Below are 24,905 nucleotides of genomic sequence, written 5' to 3'. Positions count from 1 at the left end.
TGGGCTGTCCTAAGCAGGGGCAATATAGTCAGACTTGGTGTGTAAAGGCTGAAGGGCCCCCACCCATAAGATGGCGAACCTCCTGCTTCTCTTCCGGGTCCTCGGTTCCCGCCGGCACCACCTGAAGCCCAATCACCCCTCGCTCCTCCCCTAATCCCAGCACCTAGCCAATAGCCACCAGCCCCGTAGAAGTGACACCACAATCACCCCATGTCCCTTCCTATATAACCCAGCACCTTTCCCTAATAAAGCGGAATTCTCCGGTGAATTGCTGCTGTGTGTTGCTCCTTTCCTTTCAAAGGCAACCTGAGGCAGCACAGAAGCTGTACTGGAACATAGTTCTCAATATCTGTGTGCATCAGAATCATCTGGGTTGCTTGCAAAAAACACATAGAGACAGACACGTTAAGAAGATTAAAGATGGCGGCATGAGAGGAGAGACAGAGGCTTCCTCCTAAAACTGGATACAATTAGAAAAGATAGTTGGTGCAACTAATCCTGAGAGAGCAACAGGAAAGAGGACGGTGACAGACTGCATACACCTGGAGAAAAGAGCAGACCTCACCAAATGGGGTAACGTACCAGAGCTGTGCTCGGCAGGACCTGAGCCCTTCCCCCACCCCAGCTCACTGGCGAGAGGAAGAGAAACTGAGCAGGGAGGGAGTGTAAGGCCTGGGACTGCTGAATACCTAGCTCTGGAGATCTGCACTGGGAGCACAAACCTGCATTTCATGGTGCTTTCATCATACTCTTCTGATTACAGGGTTGGAAAGCTGGGACGGGCATAGTTCCTGGGGAGACTGGGATTCCGGCCGCTTGTGGAAAGCAGGGATCCATATCCAGCTATGCTGGGACAGAAGCTTATACCTGTGTGCTCTGCCCACTGGTTCAGGCAGTGGAGACAGGCACAGGAGCTGGGAAGCGGGAAACAGCTCTTTCCTCCCCCCAGGCACCAGTATCGTTCCCCTGCGAACCACGACATTGCTTCAGGGGCTGAGCAGCTCCAGAATAGAGCTTCTAGTACAGGGCTCCATATACAAATATGAAACGCCAAAGAAACTTGGTCCACAGTAAAAGTATTAATACAACTCCTGAGAAAGATTTAAGTGATATGGACCTCGTGACTCTTCCTGAAAGGGAGTTCAAAATAAAATAATCAACATCCTAATGGAGGTACAGAAAGACATCCAAGAACTCAGGAATGAATTTAGGTCAGAGATCCAATCATTGAAGAGCACGATGGAGGGTATTAAAAGCAGGTTGGATATGGTGGAGAAGATGATAAATGAAATAGAAACTAGAGAAGGGAATATAAAGCTGAGGCACAGAGAGAAAAAACGATCTCTAAGAATGAAAGAATATTGAGAGAACTGTGTGACCAATCCAAATGGAACAATATTCGCATTACAGGGATACCAGAAGAAGAAGTGAGAGAGAAAGGAATATAAAGTGTCTTTGAGAAGGGAGTTGCTGAAAACTTCCATAATTTGGAGAAGTAGATAGTCTCTCAGTCCATGGAGATCCACAGATCTCCCAACACAAGGGACCCAAGGAAGACAACACCAAGACACATAGTAATTAAAATGGAAAAGATCAAGGATAAGGACAGACTGTTAAAAGCAGCCAGAGACAGAAATAAGATCACATACAAAGGAAAGCCCATCAGGCTAACATCAGACTTCTCAGCAGAAACCTTACAGGCCAGAAGGGAGTGGCATGATGTATTTAATGCCATGAAGCAGAAGGGCCTGGAACCAAGATTACTTTATCCAGCAAGATTACCATTTAAATTTGAAGGAGAGATTAAACAATTTCCAGATAAGCAAAAGCTGAGAGAATTTACTTTCCACAAACCATCTCTACAGTCAATTTTGGAGGGACTGCTATAGATGGAAGTGTTCCTAAAGTGGAATAGCTATCACCAGCGGTAATAAAACCACAATAAAGAAAGTAGAACAGCTAATTACAAAGCAAATGCAAAATTAAATTAATTATCCCCAAAGTCAAAGGACAGACAAAAAGTACAGAATATGATACCTAATATATAAAGAATGGAGGAGGAAGAAAAAGGAGGAGAAACAGAAAAGAACCTTTAGATTGTGTTTGTAACAGCATACTGAGTTAAGTTAGACTCTCAGATAGTAAGGAAATTAACCTTGAACCTTTGGTAACCACATATCTAAAGACAGCAATGGCAATAAGTACATACCTTTCGATAATCACCCTAAATGTAAATGGACTGAACGTACCAATCAAAAGACATAGAGTCACTGAATGGATAAAAAAACAAGACCCATCTATATGCTGCTTACAAGAGACTCACCTCAAACCCAAAGACATGTACAGACTAAAAGTCAAGGGATGGAAAAAGATAGTTCATTCAAACAACAGGGAGAAAAAAGCAGGTGTTGCAGTACTAGTATCAGACAAAATAGACTTCAAAACAAAGAAAGTAACAAGAGATAAAGAAGGACATTACATAATGATAAAGGGCTCAGTCCAACAAGAGGATATAACCATTATAAATATATATGCACCCAACACAGGAGCACCAGCATATGTGAAACAAATACTAACAGAACTCAAGGAGGAAATAGAATGCAATGCACTCATTTTAGTAGACTTCAACACACCACTCACTCCAAAGGACATATCCACCAGACAGAAAATAAGTAAGGACACAGAGGCACTGAACAACACACTAGAACAGATGGACCTAATAGACATCTATAGAACTCTACATCCAAAAGCAACAGGATACACATTCTTCTCAAGTGCACATGGAACATTCTCCAGAATAGACCACATACTAGGCCACAAAAAGAGCCTCAGTAAATTCCAAAAGATTGAAATCCTACCAACCAACTTTTCAGACAACAAAGGCATAAAACTAGAAATAAACTGTACAAAGAAAGCAAAGAGGCTCACAAACACATGGAGGCTTAACAACACGCTTCTAAATAATCAATGGATCAATGACCAAATCAAAATGGAGATCCAGCAATATATGGAAACAAATGACAACAACAACACCAAGCCCCAACTTCTGTGGGACACAGCAAAAGCAGTCTTAAGAGGAAAGTATATAGCAATCCAAGCATATTTAAAAAAGGAAGAACAATCCCAAATGAATGGTCTAATGTCACAATTATCTAAATAATCATACTGAACAGCAAGAAGCTGAAAGCTTTTCCTCTGTGATCGGGAACAAGACAGGGATGCCCACTCTCCCCACTGTTATTTAACATAGTACTGGAGGTCCTAGCCACAGCAATCAGACAAAACAAAGAAATACAAGGAATCCAGATTGGTAAAGAAGAAGTCAAACTGTCACGATTTGCAGATGACATGACATTGTACATAAAACACCCTAAGGACTCCACTCCAAAACTACTAGAGCTAATATTGGAATTCAGCAAAGTCGCAGGATACAAAATTAACACACAGAAATCTGTGACCAAATTAAAATGGAGATCCAGCAATATATGGAAATAAATGACAACAACACAAAGCCCCAACTCCTGTGGGACGTAGCGAAAGCAGTCTTAAGAGGAAAGTATATAGCAATCCAGGCATATTTAAAGAAGTAAGAACAAACCCGAATGAATAGTCTAATGTCACAATTATCGAAATTGGAAAAAGAAGAACAAATGAGGCCTTAAGTCAGCAGAAGGAGGGACATAATAGAGATCAGAGAAGAAATAAATAAAATTGAGAAGAATAAAACAATAGAAAAAATCAATGAAACCAAGAGCTGATTTTTTGAGAACATAAACAAAATAGATAAGCTTCTAGCCAGACTTATTAAGAGAAAAAGAATCAACACACATCAATAGAATCAGAAACAAGAAAGGAAACATCATGACGGACCCCACAGAAATACAAAGAATTATTAGAGACTACTATGAAAACCTATATGCTAACAAGCTGGAAAACCTAGAAGAAATGGACAACTTCCTAGAAAAATACAACCTTCCAAGACTGACCAAGGAAGAAACACAAAATCTGAACAAACCAATTACCAGCAAAGAAATTGAAGCGGTAATCAAAAAACTACCCAAGAGAAAAAACCCCGGGCCAGATGGATTTACCTCGGAATTTTATCAGACATACAGAAAAGATATATTACCCATTCTCCTTAAAGTTTTCCAAAAAATAGAAGAGGAGGGAATACTCCCAAACTAATTCTATGAAGCCAACATCACCCTAATACCAGAACCAGGCAAAGACACCACAAAAAAAGAAAATTACAGACCAATATCCCTGATGAACGTAGATGCAAAAATACTCAACAAAATATTAGCAAACCGAATTCAAAAATACATCAAGAGGATCATACACCACAACCAAGTGGGATTCATCCCAGGGATGCAAGGATGGTGCAACATTCGAAAAGTCATCAATATCATCCACCACATAAACAAAAAGGACAAAAACCACATGATCATCTCCATAGATGCTGAAAAAGCACTCGACAAAATTCAAGATCCATTCATGATAATAACTCTCAACAAAATGGGTATAGAGGGCAAGTACCTCAACACAATAAAGGCCATATATGATAAACCCACAGCCAACATCATACTGAACAGTGAGAGGCTGAAAGCTTTTCCTCTGAGATCGGGAACAAGACAGGGATGTGCACTCTCCCCACTGTCATTCAACATAGTACTGGAGGTCCTCTCCATGGCAATTAGACAAAACAAAGAAATACAACCAATCCAAATTGGTAAAGAAGAATTTAAACAGTCACTATCTGCAGATGACATGACATTGTACATAAAAAACCCTAAAGACTCCACTCCAAAACTACTAGTACTAATATCAGAATACAGCAAAGTTGCAGGATACAAAATTAACACACAGAAATCTGTGGCTTTCCTATACACTAACAATGAACTAATAGAAAGAGAAATCAGGAAAACAATTTCATTCACAATTGCATCAAAAAGAATAAAATACTTAGGAATAATCCTAACCAAGGAAGTGAAAGACCTATACCCTGAAAACTATAAGACACTCTTAAGAGAAATTAAAGAGGACACTAACAAATGGAAACTCATCCCATGCTCCTGGCTAGGAAGGATTAATATCATCAAAATGGCCATCCTGCCCAAAGCAATATACAGATTTGAAGCAATCCCTATCAAATTACCAACAACATTCTTCAACAAACTGGAACAAATAGTTCAAAAATTCATATGGAAACACCAAAGACCCCAAATAGCCAAAGCAATCCTGAGAAAGAAGAATAAAGTAGGGGGGATCTCACTCCCCAACTTCAAGCTCTACTACAAAACCATAGTAATCAAGACACACACAGTTTGGTACTGGCACAAGAACAGAGCCACAGACCACTGGAACAGAATAGAGTCCAGACACTAACCCAAATATATATGGTCAATTAATATACGATAAAGGAGCCATGGACATACAATGGGGAAATGACAGTCTCTTCAACAGATGGTGCTGGCAAAACAGGACACTACATGTAATAGAATGAAACTGAATCACTGTCTAACCCCATGCACAAAAGTAAATTCAAAATGGATCAAAGACCTGAATGTAAGTCATGAAACAATTAAACTCTTGGAAGAAAACATAGGCAAAAACCTCTTAGACATAAACATGAGCGTCTTCTTCATGAACATATCTCCCCGGGCAAGGAAAACAAAAGCAAAAATGAACAAGTGGGACTATATCAAGCTGAAAAGCTTCTGTACAGCAAAGGACACCATCAATAGAACAAAAAGGTACCCTACGGTATGGGAGAATATATTCATAAATGACAGATCCGATAAAGGGTTGACATGCAAAATATATAAAGAGCTCACGCACCTCAACAAACAAAAAGCAAATAATTCAATTAAAAAATGGGCAGAGGAGCTGAATAGACAGTTCTCTAAAGAAGAAATTCAGATGGCCAACAGACACATGAAAAGATGCTCCACATTGCTTGTCATCAGAGAAATGCAAATTAAAACCACAATGAGATATCATCTCACACCAGTAAGGATGGCTACCATCCAAAAGACAAAGAACAACAAATGTTGGCAAGGTTGTAGAGAAAAGGGAACCCTCCTACACTGCTGGTGGGAATGTAAATTAGTTCAACCATTGTGGAAAGCAGTATGGAGGTTCCTCAAAATGCTCAAAATAGAAATACCATTTGACCCAGGAATTCCACTTCTAGGAATTTACCCTAAGAATGCAGCACTCCAGTTTGAAAAAGACAGAAGCACCCCTATGTTTATCGCTACACTATTTACAATAGCCAAGATATGGAAGCAACCTAAATGTCCATCAGTAGATGAATGGATAAAGAAGATGTGGTGCATATACACAATGGAATATTACTCAGCCATAAGAAAAAAACAAATCCTACCATTCGCAACAACATGGATGGAGCTAGAGGGTATTATGCTCAGTGAAATAAGCCAGGCGGAGAAAGACAAGTACCAAATGATTTCACTCATATGTGGAGTATAAGAACAAAAAAAAACTGAAGGAACAAAACAGCAGCAGAAGCACAGAACCCAAGAATAGACTAATAGTTACCAAAGGGAAAGGGACTGGGGAGGACTGGTGGGAAGGGAGGGATAAGGGTGGGAAGAAAAGAAAGGGGGCATTACGATCAGCATGTATAGTGTTGGGGGGGGACGGGGAGGGCTGTGCAACACAGAGAAGACAAGTAGTGATTTTACAGCATCTTACTATGTTGAAGGACAGTGACTGTGAACTTGGTGACAAGTAGCGATTTTACAGCATCTTACTATTTTCATGGACAGTGACTGTGAACGGGGATGTGGAGGGTATTTAGTGAAGGGGGGAGCCTAGTAAACATAATGTCCTTCATGTAATTGTAGATTAATGATACCAAAAAAATAAAAAATAAAAATAATAATAATAATGTGATTAGAAATACTGTAAAAATAATAAATAAAAATAAAAATACTGAAAAAAAATGGTTAAGACAGTAGCATAACTCACCACAATAGGAATAAATAAATGAGAAAAAATACCACCTATCTTTTATTCTGGCAGTAAGTGAAGGGGTAATGTTGATGTAGTGGAAGTCACCTTGAAGCTTTCAAATTAGATTTCAAATCTAATTCCTGTGATGAGATGATGTATCATTTTTTCATTAATGTTGTTGGCAGTTAAGGAGAGGTCCAAGGCCTTCTCCATTCAGCCCTTTCTCTAAAAATAGCCCTTGTTTGCTGAGTTAGGTTAATGTCAGAATTCTGCTCCATTGAGTACATCAATGGCAACTCTACATGGTTTCCACTTACCACTGGCCCTGGCATGAGACAGATTGCACTCAAAATTTAAAGAAAAAAAATTGTACCATATGCATGTCTTATACATTCAAAAACATGGGGAGAAAAAAAATCCATTTTAAACAATACATAATTATTACATTTTGTAGTGTTCCTTTAGTGTACCCGTCAAAATCTCCTGCACATATAACTTTTTGAAACACTGACCTAGTACGTGCCCCAGTCATCTCATCTTCATCACACTGTTTGTAACTGTGCATTCAAGTTTCACTTTCTCCACCAGATTTGGAGAGTAAGAGCCGGGTCTGAGTCCCACTGTCCCCAAACACCGAACACTGGACTCCCAGTGGAGCCTCCTAGCCGTTGCAAATAAAGACCTGGCCGATTCCTTCGTCGCTTTCAGCTACCCCGTCCACGAGTTCCGACTGAACGTTGCTGAACAACAATTTCGCCTTTCTTAGCCCCAATTTTCTCCGCTGCAAAATGGGAACGAGGGTAGCAGCCTCGCCGTGTGAGTGTGAGAAGTCAGATGATGGGTGTGAAACTGCTGTAGTACTCTAGAAATTCATTCATTCATTCACCCATTTAACAGGCAGTTACTAAGCTCTCAGAGCAGTGCGGCACGATTACCACAGCGTACACCCTCTCCTAGCGCAGATCTCACCCCTTGGGTCCGGTGATGGAGAGGGCGTCACCCCACCAGTTTTTCTCCCGCAGAACTCCGGGTGGTGACCTTATTCAAAATGGCGCAGGCAGCCTCGGGGGGCTAGTGCGGCGGCGCAGACTTCGCATGCCCTCTGACCTGCTGGCAGCGATGGACGGGCAGCCGGGTGCCGCCATATTGGCTGTTGTCCTGTGAGGGGAGCGGTGGCGGCGGTGGTGGAGGCGGCAACGCGAGTGGTGCGAGAGGTGCGAGGGAGCGGCACGAGCAGCAGCATGACTCGGAGGCGGAGCAGGCCAAGCGGCGGCACGGGCCGCCGTGATCGGGCGCGGGCCGCGGGGCCGCAGAAGCCCCAGGCGCCCGAACCCCCGCCGCCGCCGAGCCTGGAAGCGGGACCGGGAGCAGGACCCCCAGAGGCGCTGGTGGAGCCCGACCGCGACAGCCCCAGGGAGGAGGACGAGCTCAAGCTGGCGCCCGGCCCTCAGGTAGGAGCCAGCGAGTCCGGCTGCTCCGGCGCTTTCACCTCCCGGAGCGGGGTCGGGGCGGACTTGGGGATAGACCTTCCTCTCCCGGCTGGAGCCAGAGCCTTTCCCCCAGGGCCGTGGCTGAGGCTTTCTCCCCCCGAGGCGGGAGTGAAGGCTAGACCCTTCTCTCCAATGTCGAGGCACGGCCTGCCCTGCCCTCCTGAGACCAGGCTGCCTGTCCTCTCACAGCGCCTGCAGCCGGAGGAGAGGCTGAACGTTCTGGTCGCACACCCACACTGGTACCGGCTCGAATCCGGAGAGCACAGCTCAGCTCTCTGTCCTCCACCTCCCGCCGGGCCCACCTGCTCCCTAACCCACCCACAGGCCATTTCAGGGCGCTGGGGCTGAAAGGCTGCAGCCTTTTCCCTCTCCCCACGGAGGCGGCTCCACCCTTTCCCCTCGCTGCCTGCAGCCACTGCCCCACTCCTGGGGCCTCCCTCCTCACCCTGCCCAACAGAGTAGTTGGAGCAAACAGGCTGCCCAGAAAACTATTTGGTGGGGCTCCCGCACTGAGGTGGAAACCCAACAGAGCCCGCCCTTTCTCCCCTGTGTACCCCTGACCCCCGAGGCAGGCCGCTCGCAACCCTCAAGTCCCAGGGTTTGGCGAATCCTGCTGAGAGCGGTAGGAGGGCTCTCCAAAGCTTCCAGCTTGCCACTTGGAGGAAGGTCACTTTGTTTCGAGCAAAGAAGATAATGGGAGGTACTCTGCCAGTGTTCACTGAGAGGCCGGGATGGCATGAGCCACAATTGCTCTGGGAGGGTTGTAGCACCTGGGGCTGGGTGGCTCACCCTAAGCTTGCTCTGACAAAAGAGTTTTGAGTTGGTCTTTTGGCTGAGCCTGCCTAGGAAGGCAGGCTCCTGCAGGAGTCTTGGAGGGTCGGATACAGCGCCGGATGAGGATGAGGCGTGGCGGAAGATGCGTTTGGCTCTGCAGACACTGCATCGGGCAGCAGGGGACTCTGGGAGGCTGGTGCAGCCAGAAGGCATGGCTCTTGACAGCCTTCTAGTAGAATCTCTGGAATTGTGCATGTGAGTGGGGATGCCTTTTGGGGTACCATTCCCAGAAAGCCTTTCCTGACCTCCCCAGTTGTGTGAGGTGCCCTCTCTGTGCCCACAACCCCCTGTGCTCCTTTCTGTTAGCACTCCCCATTCTGTGATGAGGCATTCTGTTGATATGTCTGTTCCTCACACCGCACTGTGAACTCCACAGGGGCACAGATTATGTCATCTTTCTCTAGTCCTCCACACCTAGCCCTGCGACACCCTGACACAGAGTAGAAATAACTAGGAGACTGAGATGAGAGAATGAATCCATTGAGAACTTGTTCTTATCGTAACACAGTTTTGATGCTGGTCTCCTTTGTGTCTCAGAGCACAGTAAGATTTTTAATTAGTGAAAATGTCACCATTTACTGAGTGTCAGAAGCCCCACATTCACCCACACCCCGGGCTGAGACTGGTTCCAAAGGATGTGACCCCCAAGTTGGATTCCCCCTTCACCTGGTCTTATTTCGAACCCTGAAGGTGCTTGCCACTTAGTCAGCTTATAATATTCATGACCAGAAAGTTTGAAGGGTGGCTTAACCATTTAGCTTTTATTTAGGACAACTTTCCTAAGAGCGATAGGCTTTATTAACATGGTAGATTCCTACCATGTTCTTATCTACTTTGCTATTTGACCTGCCAATTCATTCATTTATTCATGCCAGGCACTTTACATATCTTCTAATCTTCCCACCACTGCTGTGTTCTCCTTAGTATTTAAGCACAATGTGATGAGTTAACTTGGTAGAATGATTGGTCTGCTTTTACTACATAAACTCTGAGAGTGCAAGAACCCATGTCAGTCAGTCACCATTGTACCCCTATGCCTGGTGATTAACAAATGTTAATGAATGAACTGAAGGATAAAAATACTATTACCCCTGTTTTTCAGATGAAGAAACAGAAACTCAAAGCAACTAAACATTTGCCCTCAACTAAACATTTGCCCAAATAACTCCCATTACAGGTCTCAGCTCCCCCACCCTCAAAGGACACTCTTGTGTTGCTGTGGTGGATTTAACAAGGTATTTTTTTTTTTTTTACAATAGCCACAAAGATGAAACAAAGTGACAGATTCTGCTCTCATTGTGTCCCAGCTTTTTGGCTGTGGAGGGAGGTTCTGGATGCAGAAGCAGGCTTTTGTGCCCTGGTGAAAAGCACCCGCTGAAAGGGTTGGGGTCAGTCATTCACAGGTGTGCCTTTGAGGAGGATCTCTGGTTCCCACAGCCACTTATACCCTTGTCTTACATACACAGAATGGGTAGTAAGTAAGGTGAAATTCAGTGTTATGTGCTGAACTGAAGCCAAAGAACAGCAGATAGGACCCCTTGCAGTCCACTGACAGGTTCTGATGTCTCAAGTCACACATTGTTTTGGTTTTATTTTGATTTGAGCCAATATTTTAAAAACCAAAAGGTTTCCCACAAAACTGGAACTATGCCATCTCTTAAAACTAAAAACCTGGTGCCTCTGGGCCCATATTTCTGTGAGGCAGTACTCTGCAGTCTCAGTAATGTGTGCCCTTTATCATATGAAGGATACCTGATCTGCGCCAGTCCTGGGGCTGCCTGGGAATGCAGAAGTGAATGCCCACAAGGGGCTCATGGTCCAGAGAACATATATATATATAATCACAGTAAGGCTAAAAGAGCATCCCTTCCTCTGAGTTAAGGTTCATAGGCCACTCTGATTCCACCCAGTGCCTGTCGTTATTTGCATAACCTTATACATTTAAATACAGGACCTTGAGGTTAACTGGGATCCCCAAAGTCCTTCGATTGTTTCAGGCCACTAAATTACATTGATCTGTCCACTAAGAACCCAATTCCTCGTTTACTAAACAAGGAGACTAAAACGGTTTATTGACTTATTAGCAAAGAAAAAGCAACAAAGCAGTTGAAGGAGCAGTGAGAAATAGTGTTTAGTGTTACAGACTTGAGGTGAACTCTTAAGCTCAGTCTCTTTCCGGTTTTGGGATGGGCATGTTTCTTCCCCTCTCTCACCCTCGTTAGCAACATCACAGGAGAATGTGGAGCAACCCACATAGCACCTAGCCCAGCAAGGCTCCTCAGGCAAGAGCAGGAGCTGGAGGTGGTGTGGGTAGTAGCTGTGCCAGATGGCCACCCAAAGCATGAGGGTTCTCACCTGCTAGATCTACTAGCTGTCTTTAGGTCTCTCTTGGATCACTCAGCTTGTAATCCATAAACCCCCAGGAGACTTCCTACACTATAAACCAGCAGTTGGTGGGGGTTGAGCTCATCCTGCCCTTCCCATCTCTGATCTCTCTACAGCATCCCCTGAGACTTTGCCCAGCCTAGTTTAAACGGGCTCTAGAGACCTGGTTCCTCCACTGCTCAGAGTTAAACCTGTTCCCTCAAGGGCCTGGAGCAGATGATCAGTCAGTATCTTTATTAAAACTGTTTTATTATCCACTCAACATGCATTGCAGCCTCTGTGTCAGGGCTTTTATTTGGGGCATACAGATGAATAAGATAGTCCCTATAGCCACAGGCCTCCCCTGAACATCACCACCCACCCACCCTGGCTACTCATTGTAAGTAGGAGGAAATTATAACTGAAAGGCGATCCCTGCCACCTCTGGTTCTTGGTAAGCCAGTAGAGATTCACTATGTAGAAATGCCAAAAGGCCTTTGAAGATGAAGATTTAACCACCGAGATTTTTAAAATTTTAATTTCCTTAAAATATTCCAGAGCTACAAGCTTAATATCTGACAGCAGATGAACTATTAAGATCCTAACACCTTTACAGAGCCTAGAATTTTGACAGCAGGGGCTGCTTAATTCATTTCTGGGGTATTTATTGTGCCTGGTCCTTATGTGCTCAATAAATGGCTGTTAAATGATAATAAAATAAATAAGCTAGGTTTCTATCACTTTTTTCTTACCTGCCCCTAATGCTGGGCCAGGGTGGCGATCATTCATGTAGGCCCATTGCACACACACCATGAGCAGTCTTCTCATCTGAGCTGGCGTTCATCTGTTCTGCAAACACTAATGGACACCTAATCTGCCAGGCCCTGGGCTAGCTGGGGATGCAGAAGTGAATCAGACATGCTTCCTTCCCACAGGGGGCTCATGGTCTGGAAAACGTGTATGTAGTAACTACAGTTAGGCTGGAAGAGCATCGCTGCCTGTGAGTTAAGGTTCAAGTCCTTGAATCTAGTATGTGGTTTTCAGAAGTGTTTCAGCCTTTTGGTTTGTTTTCTCACGTATAAGATAATGGTGATGCCAGGCTCACATTAGGGTGGCAAGTACTGCATGTCAAGCACTTAGCACATATGGTGTCTCTTGATTACTATAGATGCTTGGTGCTGAGGATGCACAAACATGATAGCCTAGAGAAGGCTTCTCAGAGCTGAGGCTTCAAAGCCAAGTAGAAGTTGCTCCAGAGTAAAAGGTTGGAGAAAGAGTCTAAACAAAGAAAGCAACATAAACAAAGACCCAGAAGCAAGAACTGTCTGACTCTGGAAAGTGGCAGGAGGTCAGCCTGGAGAGGTTAGCGGGGTTCTTGAAAACCACACCAAGAAGTTTGGGTTTTATCCTATAATCAATGAGGGATCAATGAAAGGCTTTAAGTAAGAAAGTGAATGTAATAGACGTCAGTAAACTCTCTGATAGCATGGGATGAAGTTGTTCTCTATGATAGAGGCAGCTGTGATTGCTTGATTTCTGCTCTTCCTCACCCCAGCCTAACTAAATAACAGATCCCCTATGCTTTGCTGGACCCTGCCCCAGACCTACAGAATCAGAATTTTTAGGTCTGCAGCCCAGGAATCTATTGTTGTTAAATTGCCCCAGGTGATTATGGTGTGTAGCTGGGTCTGGGAACTGCTGAATTGAGGGTGCTGTGGGGATCTTTGTGGAGGCCTAGGATATTCTTCAAACAGTGGGGCTTCCTAGGAAGGAGCTTTTCAATAAGCAGGAATAGAAACAACTTTAAAGGTGGGGGGGCCTGCCAGTTCTCCTGTTGTTTCCCTATTAGTGGTGTTCTCTAACTGGCAGTCTTCCATTGTGTATCAAAACACTTACCCTTGCCTACCTACTATATGCTGACACCTCTGCTGAACAGCTGGGATGCAGTGAATCATGGGATACAGGCCCTGCCCTTGAAAAGCTCAGGGTTGTAGAGTATGTACCAACAACTGGGATACATGAGATAAGCTCTATTTGAGAGATCTGTAAAAAAAGGTGTTAGAGCATCCCAGATCAAAGCACAGTTCATTCTGCTTGTGAACTTAGGAGAATATAACACCCAAACAGCCTAAAAAAGGAAGAGGCAGAAGGAATAGCAGGGGTGAGGGTGCAAGTGCTTTACATATTTGGCGGATGGAATAGTTAATGGTTCTTCATGGCAGGATGTGCAGAGCAGAGAAGGAGTGAGGAGAAGCAGACTCATGTCCTGGGAAAAGCCACATGTTTGCATCCTTTGGTTCTGTGCCGGTGCTCCCACCATGCCCTTCAGACTAAGCTCATGAACATGCTGCAGTTTATATACCATCTCCCCTTTACCCAAGGCCTTCAGCTATCCAGCTTCCTTTGGGTTTCCCTGTACATTCTGAAATGAATAGATCTCCTTATGTACCATGCAAAGTGATACAGGGAAACTAAGACAGAAAGAAGGGGTCTGAAACACCAAACGTTCCTACTAGGAAGTTGTAGCAGAGAGCATGGGCTGGGGGGTTCAAAGAGGCCTTGGAGGTCACCTGTCTAGTCCTGTCCTGTGCTTCAAGTAATAACTTTGGATTGGGCAAGTCTCACTTAGTAAGTTTCCCTGTCATTTCTTCCAGGACAGAAGAGGAAAGAAACTAACGGGTATTGAGCACCTACTGTGTGCCAGGCCCAGGCCAGGTACTTTACATGATTTATTTCCTTCTGTCCTCACAACTCTGTGAAGTATGGTTTTATTCTCATTTCATAAATGAGGAAATTGAGGCTCAAAGAAATTTAGTAATAATCCAAGATCATACTGAAAATGGCAGAACTGGGATTTGAACCACAATACTCTGTCTCCAAAGTTTATACTCTTCCACCCATGAGAAATTTGTGCTAGGGTTGCAGGGTAGTAGGTAACATTGTTCACCTGAGATTCCAGGTTAATAAGCAGCAGTTTAGGCCTTCCTGTGACTGCTCCCAAAAAGCAGGTCCAACAGATGAGTTAGCCTCAGTGGGGTGGAAGGCTTTTGGAGTCAGGGAGATTCACTGCCCCATCCTTGACTCAGCTTGTACAACCAGAGAGGATTCTCCACAGACTGGCTTAATGGTATGAAACAGCTGTCCTTCTTGGAAGGACCTGAGCCAACAGCCTGAGTAGGAGTTTGAGTGAAAGTTTAGGGCACTAAGGTGCAGTTATATCAGCTCCCTAAGAATTTAGCCCTGATGCCAGCATTAAAAGTATCTGAGATTCTTAGCACTGATGCCCTCTCATCAGCGCCTGAAGTGATGCAGCCATTCCTTAGCAGGAAAGGGTTGGTTCAGCTGTGTCTTAGATTCTATCCTTGGTGTAGAGCAGCTGAGACGTGAACCAAAGGGGCTTGAAGCATTTGTTCATTTATTCAATGAATGTCTGCTATGTGCCAGGCCCATGCCAAGCCTAGTTTCCTGGGCACGCTTAAATGACCAAGATGCACTCCAAAGAGTGCTCATTCTACCAAGGGTTTGGGGGCAGACAGAATATATCTGTGGCACACTGTGATAGGTGCTGTACTCAAAGATTGAGTTCTGCTTATTCTGGCCCAGCAAAAGCTGCTTTGACCTTTGGCCAAGATCTTGGAGGATGAGTAGTAGTTTGCCAAGAAGTAGAGCTGAGGTGCCAGGATGTATCTGAGGAACAATAGGAATAGAACCTAAGATTCTCAGGTGTTAAGTGTGGAAGTGGAGCATAGAGAAGTCAGCTGGGACAGAGATTGCCATGGTAGTGAGCTCAACCAGAAAGGAAGGAAAGATGAGCTAAAGGAAGAGCCTCAAACTGGATAGGTATGGAAAAGGCACATAATAAATAAGCTTACATGGGGTAGAGAAGCACAACATCCTAGTTTTTTTTAATTTGTGCATTATTTTATGCATTGATTTTAATTGTGTATAATTTTAATTTGTGTTCCTGCCTCAAAACATATATGGGAGTTGGGGAGCATTGACAACTGAGGCATGAACCTGCCTGGTTTAAGCATGTGTTTTTAAGGCAGGAATTCTATTGTTTGATGTTTCCTAGCACCTAGCACAATGGTTGGCACCAGGTGGGGGCTCTGAAAGTGTTTCGTTGGGTGAAGAGATGAATGGATGAACAGAAGAGTGAATGATGATTGAGCTGATGAGTTTTTCTAAGCTGAGGATTAATCATTTTCTCTGCTTCTAGAAGGGAACTTTACGTGCTACTGTTGTCCTCTGCCTGCCTTGGTGACAGGGAGGCTCTTGGAGTTGGTTGCCTCGAGAGTAGAGTGCTCTAATGGGCCATTTCAGAGTAAATTTTCGAAGCTGTTGCAGGGCTGCTGGGTAGATACAGCATGTGTCTTGCGGGAATCCTCTACAAACATACTGGAACTCTTGCGAGTGAAAGGAATCCATGAGAGGAATGAGAGCCAGGTTTAGTGCTGGAAATTAGATCCAACTTCAGAACAGTCCTTGAATACTGCCTGGTCTGGTGACCCTGGGTTATTCCCCAGCAGTTCCCAAATTCGGACAGAAAGGTGACATGGAAAATTTATTCGTGCCCCAAAACAGCTATCCAGATATGCTCTGAACTATATTGTTGTTCATCACTATTGCTTACTGCACACCTGCTGGGTGACAGGCGCTGTTAGCACTGTTAGATGCTTTACATCAGCAGTTCTCCCAAGTGCTTGTTCTTGGGGCTCTTTTACATTCCTAAAGATTATTGAGGACTCAGAAGAGCTTTCTTTTGTAGGTTTTATCCATCGATATATACCAAATTAAATAATAAAGCTGAGAAAATTTTAAAATAGTTACTAATTCATTTGAGAGTAACAGTATTAAACCTGTTTAGTGAAAAAAACCTATTTTCAAAGTAGTGAGAGAAATGGTCTTGTTTTCATTTTTGCAAGTTTATGTCTGGCTTAATAGAAAAAAGCTGGATTCTCATACATGCTTCTGTATTCAGTCTGTTACAATTCATTGTTTTGGTTGAAGTATATAACAAAAAGCCATCCTGAGGATACATAGGCTTGGAATAGGGATACATAGTTGGAAAAGGGAGGCCTTTCCAGATGATTGTTGATATTCTTTGCAATATGGGATCTGAGCCTATATCAATGAAATCTTTATACTCATTTACATTAAAATCCTTTGGTCCATCTAGCACTTCTGAATGTATTTTTTACTAATGCATGATTCTGTAACATCATGCTTTGATCATTTGGAAAATAGATTCACTGAGCTATGCAGATCTTAGTGTTTCTCTGTTTCATTTTACATATCAAGAGATAACATTTATTAGTATCACCACCAATTTTTAAAGAAAAGTCTTTAAGTATTGGGAAGCTGTTAAGCTCATGATGGCGGACACAAATTTTCCAAAATTCGAATTTTAGACTGCAAGTTTGAATTTTATCATTGGCCACACATAAAAAGTTGTTTTGCTTGAAGTGAAGTTTCCTTGAAGCTCATTTTGTATATTTTTTCAGAAATTGTCTGCCAGTACCCAAGTCCAGATAACCATAGTTTTTACCATTCTTTCAAGTAAAAATCCATGTCCCCTGAAAAAATTGGCTTCCCCTTCTTTGATTTTTACCTCTTTTTATCCAGGAAAATTTAGAATGCCTTAGCATAATGTTTCTCAGGCAAGACAGAGAAGTCAGGCCTGTTCAGGTGAAGGAGCAGAGATACTGGTTATAGTGGCTGCACACAACAGCCTCCTGGGCTAGGAGTTGCCCTTGTCTGTGGTTCATCTGACTCCTGGACCACTCTAGGGGTACACATAAGACGTGGGTCCTCTGTGTGAGTGACCTACTCTCCAGAGATTCTGTTTTTGTTCAGAATGTGAAGCAGAATTACCCTGGAGCTTTTTTGAGTAGATCCCAAATCCAAAGAACCCCTAGAACCATTCCTTGTTCTTCCCCAGTCTTTTGCCTAAGGCTAGACCTATATCTAGAGACCCAGGTCTGGTCTGTATCCAGACCTGAATCTGGAATTTAAACAGGTGAAAAGGAGTAATTAGTCGCTGCCGAGGGCTGTAGGTTTAAGAATCAGGTCCATCAGCCTTTGTGATAACGAAAAATGGTGGGTGTTTCATTCACTCAGTGTACATTTATTGATCTGTTCTTGTGTGGGAATACTGTTTGAGGTGCTAAAAATACAGCATAAGAACAGCTAGTTGAAAGCCTGAGTTGACTTAAGGGCATAAGGGGTCATGATCTCCCGGAATCTGGAAAGTAGCAGGAGATTGCAGTCAAAGGGAATTCTGAACTTATTATTTCTGCCAAAGCAAAAATTTGAGGAGCTGTGGTAGTGCTGACTGATTATAACATCTCCAGGGTTTGGGATTCTCACCACCCTCCAGCAGTTAGAGAAAAAAATCAGAAAAGTCCCCAGGTTCCACCAGGCACTGTACCCAAGGGCAGGCACCAAGGCTTAGTGTTTAAGACAGCTTTGGGGGTGGCCCCCAGACCTTCCTGAGCCTAGAGAGAAGGACTCAAGTATACCACACTTAGGACAGTGGATAAACTAGTTTCCAGTTTAGTCTTACTAAGAACAGAACAGCTAAGGGGTCTAGATAACAGGTTGAGTGCCTATTGTGTAGATCCCTTGAGCTAAGCTTGGCATCTGTGATGTCACTTAATTCTCTGGGCAACCTTATGCAATGTGGTCAGTATCATCCCGGCTTCAGTTAGGACTCGACTAGCTTTCCAGGCCCTGTGTTCCTTCCTTTAACTGGAAGCACAGTCTGTCCTGTAAATCCACTTCCACTAATGGCTATTCTCATTTATTATGTATACCAGTTTGGCTCTAGGAAGAGTCACATTATTTCCATGAATAGGGCATACCATTGTAATCCCTAAGGAATGCAGTCTTCCACTGTCCCTCACTTGGGATTGGAGCCATTCAGGTGGAATTCCAGAGTGGGAAGATGGCCTTTCTTTGTGGGGAGCAATAATTTCAAGCACTGTCTCACCAAGCTGCCTGCTAGCTGTATTGTCATAGGGACACTTAACAAAGCAGATTTAGCCACCATGTGCCTAACTGAGCATATACCCTGTGCTATACTGTGAGGGATCCAGACAAGAATCAGAACTGGTGCTTGCCTTCTAGGAGCAAAACCTATTAGAAGGGACAGAAGATGCAGGTAAATAAATTAAGTGGAAGGTACAAGTGCTGTAACTAAGGCACAGTGGCTATGGAGGTGCAGGGAGGAGACGTGAATTATAAGAGGGATTCTAGGAAAGCTGGGATACGGTTAGATTCAAGCTGGGTCTTTAAGCTCCCCTCCCAACTACTTACTGATAAATGTAGAAAGGAAGGGGATTTTCAGCAGAGGATTGCCTTTAGCAAAGGCATGAGATAGGAGAATACAGAGAGTATTGGGGGATCTCACGGAACGACTTCATAGAGTTGTGGGCAAAGATTAAGATGTTTTAGATTCATCACACATGAGAGATTCTTGCATTCTTACAAACTACAGTAACTATTTTCAATCCTAGCCCTGATTTTAAATATTATTTCTCACTACTCTCATTATGTTTATGTTAGTTCAGTATGTTGAGTAACGTGTTATGGGTCTGGCACTAGACTAGATGCTTTATCACATTTAATGCTCACAGCCGACCCCACAAATTAGGACTTAATCCCATTTTACAGTTAAGGAGACAGAGAGTAGAACTTGCCCAAAACCATATGGCTGGTAAGCGGTAAAGGCCCAGTATTAATGCCAAAGCCAATGTATTTCCACTAACCCTAGCATCCCCCAGAAGTGCTTTGGCAACTAGTATAGTCACATTGACCACACATTTAATTTACAAGAATTCTGTATTTTCTTTTAAAAGAAACAGGAAAACACTTACGATGCATTGCCATATACATTACACATTTGAATTATTGATGCCGCCAAAAAAATCATATATGCTGTACTTCATAGACCATATAAAGAATTTCAAGAATAATTTTACTCATACATGATTTTCATCTTATATAAGAGTTTTAGAACCTAACACCCAAATGAAAGGAAGCTCTATTGTAGTAAAATTACATGTTCTGGAGTTTGCCTTACAAATATGGTCACTATCTTTACAGGGAGAGGGACTTGGTTGTTGGCTTCACCTTCTCCCCACCGGGGTTATTGTGGCACCTTATAGCTATCAAAAGTTTCCTGGTACACTTCTCAGAAAGGCATCCATTGCCTTAATTTCTCTGAACACCATCCTTCTCCATCAACCCACCCCCCTTGCCATGAGATACTCAACACCATATGCTTCTACAGTTGCAGTAAAGTTTCTCTTCCTTGCTCATTGAAATGCTTCCTTGGCAGAGACCATTTAGGCAGCATCTCACATGAGTTCCACTCTCTGCCTCTCTTTCTCTGTACTCTTCCAAGGTCCTTGTACTTCCCCAAATGTTTTATCATGCTCCTTCTTGGTACTACTGTTTGGTGCCTTTCTTTCTAGAAACAAGAGACCCAGGTCAGTTACAGACTTAAGGATACCCTGATGCCAACGTATTGTGAGAAGGTGATTTTATTCAAGAAAGATGATGGCATTTATTTTATTGGTAGGATGAGGATGATGTCCTTAATCCTTTACTTAATCCTCTGCAAACACCTGTCACCTAGTGGTGGGTAAGTTTGGAAGGTATGTCAGTTAACTATTGTATGTAACAAACCACCCCTAAAACTTAGTGGCTTAAAACAACACTATTATTTTTCATGAGTCTCTGGGTTGATTGAATGTTCTACCCTGGGCTCACTCATGTACGTGATCCACTAGCTGATCAGCAGGGAAGACTATTTTCTCCATGTCTTTCACATCTCTCCAGCAGCTAGCCCAATCATGCTCTTACAGCATGGCAGAGGCACACGAGCAAGCAAGCCCAGCCATGCAAGGAAGCAAGTAGTATTGCAAGCTTATGCTGGCAGCACCTTGGCTAACATCCCATTGGCCAAAGAAAGTGACATGACCAAGCGCAGTATCAGAGAGAGGGAGGAACTACAGAGTTGCAGGATATTAAAAAAGCCATTAATTGGGGTCATTAAATCAATCAGTATCCTAGTACGTACCCCTCAAAGTGACAGGAAACCTATAGACATGTTTCTAGGTCATATTTATCCTAGAAGGAAAAAAAGTCCAAATTATAATTACTGTGTATTGGGCCTGTGCTATGGACATGCACAGGGATAGGCACTTCCCTGTTTATTCACTGAGCCTCATAACAACTCTACAAGGTAGGTAGGAAGTCAGAGCTTGGGAAATTAAATAACTTGCTCAAGGTCACCTAGCTAATGCGTGGCAGGCCAGGCAGGGATTAGAATGTGTGTCGGTCTGATGCCCAAAGCCCAACTTCTTTTCACCACACCTCACTGCCTCTCAGAAGCACCAAGGTCTGCCTTCCCTTATCTCCAACACGGTTTTCAGTTGAGTTGATGCTTTTTGACTAACTATACAAACCCCTCCTCCAGAATGCTGCTGTGATCCTAATAGAATTGTGCAGCTTTCCAGAAACCCACATACTCTCCCAAACTCTGCATTAACTGAAAGCATTTTTTTCCTCCCAGATGGCATTGGTCTGTGGACTGCACAGACAACCCAAAATTTGCGGCCTGTCCCAGACATTCCAGAGAAGGAAGGGCCATCTTCTCGTTATCCTTCAAGATTTGGGGACATTGGGACATTAGGACTTTGAGCATAAGCTTTGGAGTCAGCCTGAAAGGGTTCAAATCCTAGTTCCACCACTCACTAGCTCTATAACCTTGGGCAACTTATTTGATTTCTTGAAATCTGTTTCTTCATCTTTAAAAAAAATGGGAATAATAACACCTAGTTTGCAGAGCTGTTACAGTAACTAAAATTGTGCATATGAAGTGCCTAACCCAGTGCCTGGCACGTAATAAGTGACATTATTAGTATCATGAATATTATTTCTAAGCAGAGCCTTTCTCCTCCTGGGAAACCCTGTTTCTGTCTGTTGGACAGGTTCCCCCCACCTCCAGCCAGTCTGTGCAGACTTGCTGCCTGCTGTGTCATCGGGAACGCAAAGGCTGGGAAGAAGGCCCTTCCCAAAACGGACTGGTATTGCAGGGTGAGAAGCTGCCCCCTGACTTCATGCCAAAGCTCGTCAAGAATCTCCTAGGCGAGATGCCTCTATGGGTCTGCCAGAGTTGCCGAAAGAGCATGGAGGAAGATGAAAGGCAGACAGGTCGAGAACATGCAGTGGCGGTAGGTAACCGCTGAGAAGGGGTCTCTGAACGCAGGAAGGCTGCCTGCCCAGAGAAGTCTGGCTATTGAGCTATTCCTTCCCTTCAGCTGACTCTCCTTGGACAGCTGCTGCACACAGGTGCTGAGAGGCAGCTGAGCTGTATCCACACATTGGTGGCTTGGGTTCACAGTTGGGGAAAGAAGAGAGAGGCTGTAGGTGGCCCACTGGCTCCTAAGGAGAGTCTGTGCACATTGTGAGGGCCGGCTTGTAGGTTCTGGTAGATCGAGATCCTGCCCCTTCCATATCATCTTGCTGCCATCATCTCTGTGGCAGCTGAAAGCCAACCAGTATGATGTGGAGGGCAAAGGTCAGCTTGAGAGTCTGTATTGTGCCTCAGTTAGAAAGTCTCCCAGAAGCCTGAGAGCCATCTTAAGTGCCATCTCCTGAATCACAGTGGCCAGACTTTCCTTCAGCCCCTCTCTTTTACCCAGGACCAGACAGCTTCAGGACTCCTGACTTGAAGGCCCTTGCTCTCCTTGGCAGCTCTCAGGACTCCCTAAAGACCCACAGTTGACAGGCAGGCAGTCTCTGCCCCTACCAGTCTCTCTCCCTAGTATCCACACCCTTCACTTCATCAGGGGTACCACAGCCCCTCCCGGCAAATGTTTGGCCAGAATTTGCCCTTGTACCTGGAGTTATGGGAGTTGTGCTTTGGCCACATGGCACAGGGACCTGGAGGAGGTAAGTTAGTTTAGGCAGCAGAGGGTCAGCTCTGATGTGTGCTCTTTCACCATAAGCCTTTTTCTTCCCCCTTCTCCAGATCTCCTTGTCACACACATCCTGCAAATCACAGTCTTGTGGGGGTGACTCTCATTCCTCTTCGTCCTCTTCTTCATCGTCCTCATCCTCGTCCTCCTGCCACGGGAACTCAGGGGACTGGGATCCCAGCTCGTTCCTGTCAGCACATAAGCTCTCAGGCCTTTGGAACTCCCCACACCCCAGTGGGGCCATGCCGGTTAGCTCGCTTGGGAGTCCTCCTACCATCCCTGGTGAGTCTCCAAACTCAGAGGAGAGCCAGGCCACATAAATGTAAAGAGCTGTGTTTTCTTAACCACTTTGTTCAAACAAGTCAAAAGATCAGTTATTAATATAAGTAAAATAGCAGCTCTTCTAATGGAAGCAGAGGGGATACCTAGCCCTTGACTGTTTCTGTGGGATGGGACTCCTGTTCCTAGGACTCTGAAGTTGAAAAATACCGCTGTCATTGGTTCTGATCACTATTCCCATTGGATCCAGGAAGGGACCTGATGAACACTGGCTGAGAAGAAAGTGGAGTCTGAGAGGGCCCTTACGAAATTAGGCCTTAGATCACCTAACACCTGACCCTGGCGGCAGCACAGAGGACCTGGGTGCCTTCATCTTCCAAGGCCTCCTTTTCTCCACCTGAGGGATGGATAGAAAAGCACTGCACTTTCATCCACAAGAGATTGGCAGTGTAAGCTGCTGTGATTATTACCCAATTTTGCAGCTTTATAAGCCTTCTTTAAACCCTGAGATAACTTTAGAAACCCAAGGAAAAAATCTCAGCTTATTGATGTACTATGTAAATGTGAATTGCTATCTACTTGAGTTCTTCAAAGGGTTCCTTCCCCCAGAATTGTGAGAGTTGAACAGTACATAATGCCAGTTATTCTGGAGCATAAGCCAGAGAGGGTCATCAAAGCCTTTTCCCACTTCTCCTCTGAAATCTGGGACCACCTGAGAGTCCAGCATACCCTGGCTGCCTCAGTCCTCACGGCCCAAAGGCAGAGCCTTAGCCTGCTACTCATTGGCTTTTGTAGATTCTGCCCTGAACCTGAGGAATGCCGATACACAAGCAGGTCCTAAAGAGACCCTGAAAGATAGAACACGTGTCCTCTGTTTGTGCCACGGCAGAAGTGTGATGGTCTTCCATGGGGCCAGCATTTTGGTGCCTTCTCTCTCAGGCCTGGGCTCCTTGATCCTGCCATGTTGCTGCCTGCAGAGAAACCTCTCCAGCCCAAGCCACCACTGGACTTTCCCAAAATCTCACAAGTCCACTGTGCTGAGACAGTGGTTCCTCTGGTCATAGTAAGCAGGATGCTGTGACAGTGAGCCCCGGGGCTTTCCTTCCCATGGTTGAACTCCCACTCTGACTTCTTTCTCCCCCCTCTGCCCACAGGTGAGGTGTTCTCCATCTCAGAGCACCACCGGCACTCAGACCTCACTGCTCCACCTAATAGCCCCACCGGCCACCACCCCCAGCCAGCATCGCTGATCCCATCTCACCTTGGATCCTTTAGCTCACCACCTCACCCACATCTGCTGCCCACCACCCCAGCAGCACCTTTCCCTGCCCAGGCTTCTGAATGCCCTATTGCCGCTGCTGCCACTCCCCACACCCCAGGGGCATGTCAGAGCCCCCATCTGCCCTCCACCAGCTTGCCACTCCTGAAAATGCCCCCACCATTCTCAGGGTGCAGCCACCCCTGCAGTGGGCACTGCAGCGGGCACTGCAGCGGGCCTCTCCTCCCACCACCCAGCTCTCAGCAGCTTCCAAGCACTCACAGGTAAGTGGGTGTGGGAGGGGCAGGCGCCCCACTCACCTGAACTTAGCATTTGGTTGGAAATTGAAGGGTACATCTTGTTTGTTATTTTTCATAGTTTTTCCAGTTATAAAAGAAATATGTGCTCATTTTTTTTAAACTTGCAAACATTCAGAAATGTATAAAGAAAAAGTTCCCTCACAACCTAAAGATAAACTTCTAACGCTGTGGTATATTTTCTTCCTGATATTTCTGTGTGTAAATATCATAATTCAATCTAAGTTCTATACATTTTTGTATACTTTTTAACATTATACCATGATCATTTCCCCAGTTAAAATTCTTCATTTTCAATGGCCACATGTTTTACTGTATAGCTGTAACATAATTTATTTTATAACTCCCCATTTCCCAGACATTTAGACATTTCTAGTTTTTAACCATTATAAACAAGATT

General features: G+C 44.4%; 1 protein-coding gene across 18 annotated transcripts in view; it reads left to right on the top strand.

Moving 5' to 3' along the window:
* Window positions 1–8,082: 8,082 nt before the first annotated feature.
* FAM193B (family with sequence similarity 193 member B) overlaps window positions 8,083–24,905 on the top strand; it is a 30,438-nt gene continuing 13,615 nt past the window's right edge. For 4 of the 18 annotated variants that reach the window (XR_005025092.2, XR_005025091.2, XM_057492519.1 and 1 more), the window contains exons 1-4: window positions 8,084–8,426; window positions 21,662–21,904; window positions 22,705–22,933; window positions 24,085–24,472. Coding sequence is in view for 16 of the 18 variants with exons in the window: in XM_057492519.1 (XP_057348502.1) it covers window positions 8,217–8,426; window positions 21,662–21,904; window positions 22,705–22,933; window positions 24,085–24,472 (1,070 nt within the window). In the remaining 2 variants the exon portion in view is untranslated. Of the gene's footprint in view, window positions 9,495–10,476; window positions 10,535–11,888; window positions 11,908–14,317; window positions 14,379–21,661; window positions 21,905–22,704; window positions 22,934–23,214; window positions 23,380–23,725; window positions 23,994–24,084; window positions 24,473–24,905 lie in introns of those variants that run through there. The other 14 variants (XM_057492572.1, XM_057492553.1, XM_057492561.1 and 11 more) reach the window with 14 other exon arrangements.

The sequence above is a fragment of the Manis pentadactyla genome, chromosome 2 (assembly GCF_030020395.1).
Source record: "Manis pentadactyla isolate mManPen7 chromosome 2, mManPen7.hap1, whole genome shotgun sequence".
NCBI classification, from domain to species: Eukaryota; Metazoa; Chordata; class Mammalia; order Pholidota; family Manidae; genus Manis; species Manis pentadactyla.
The sequence above is the reverse complement of the archived record's forward strand: the minus strand, read 5'-3'. Positions and strand labels throughout refer to the sequence as shown.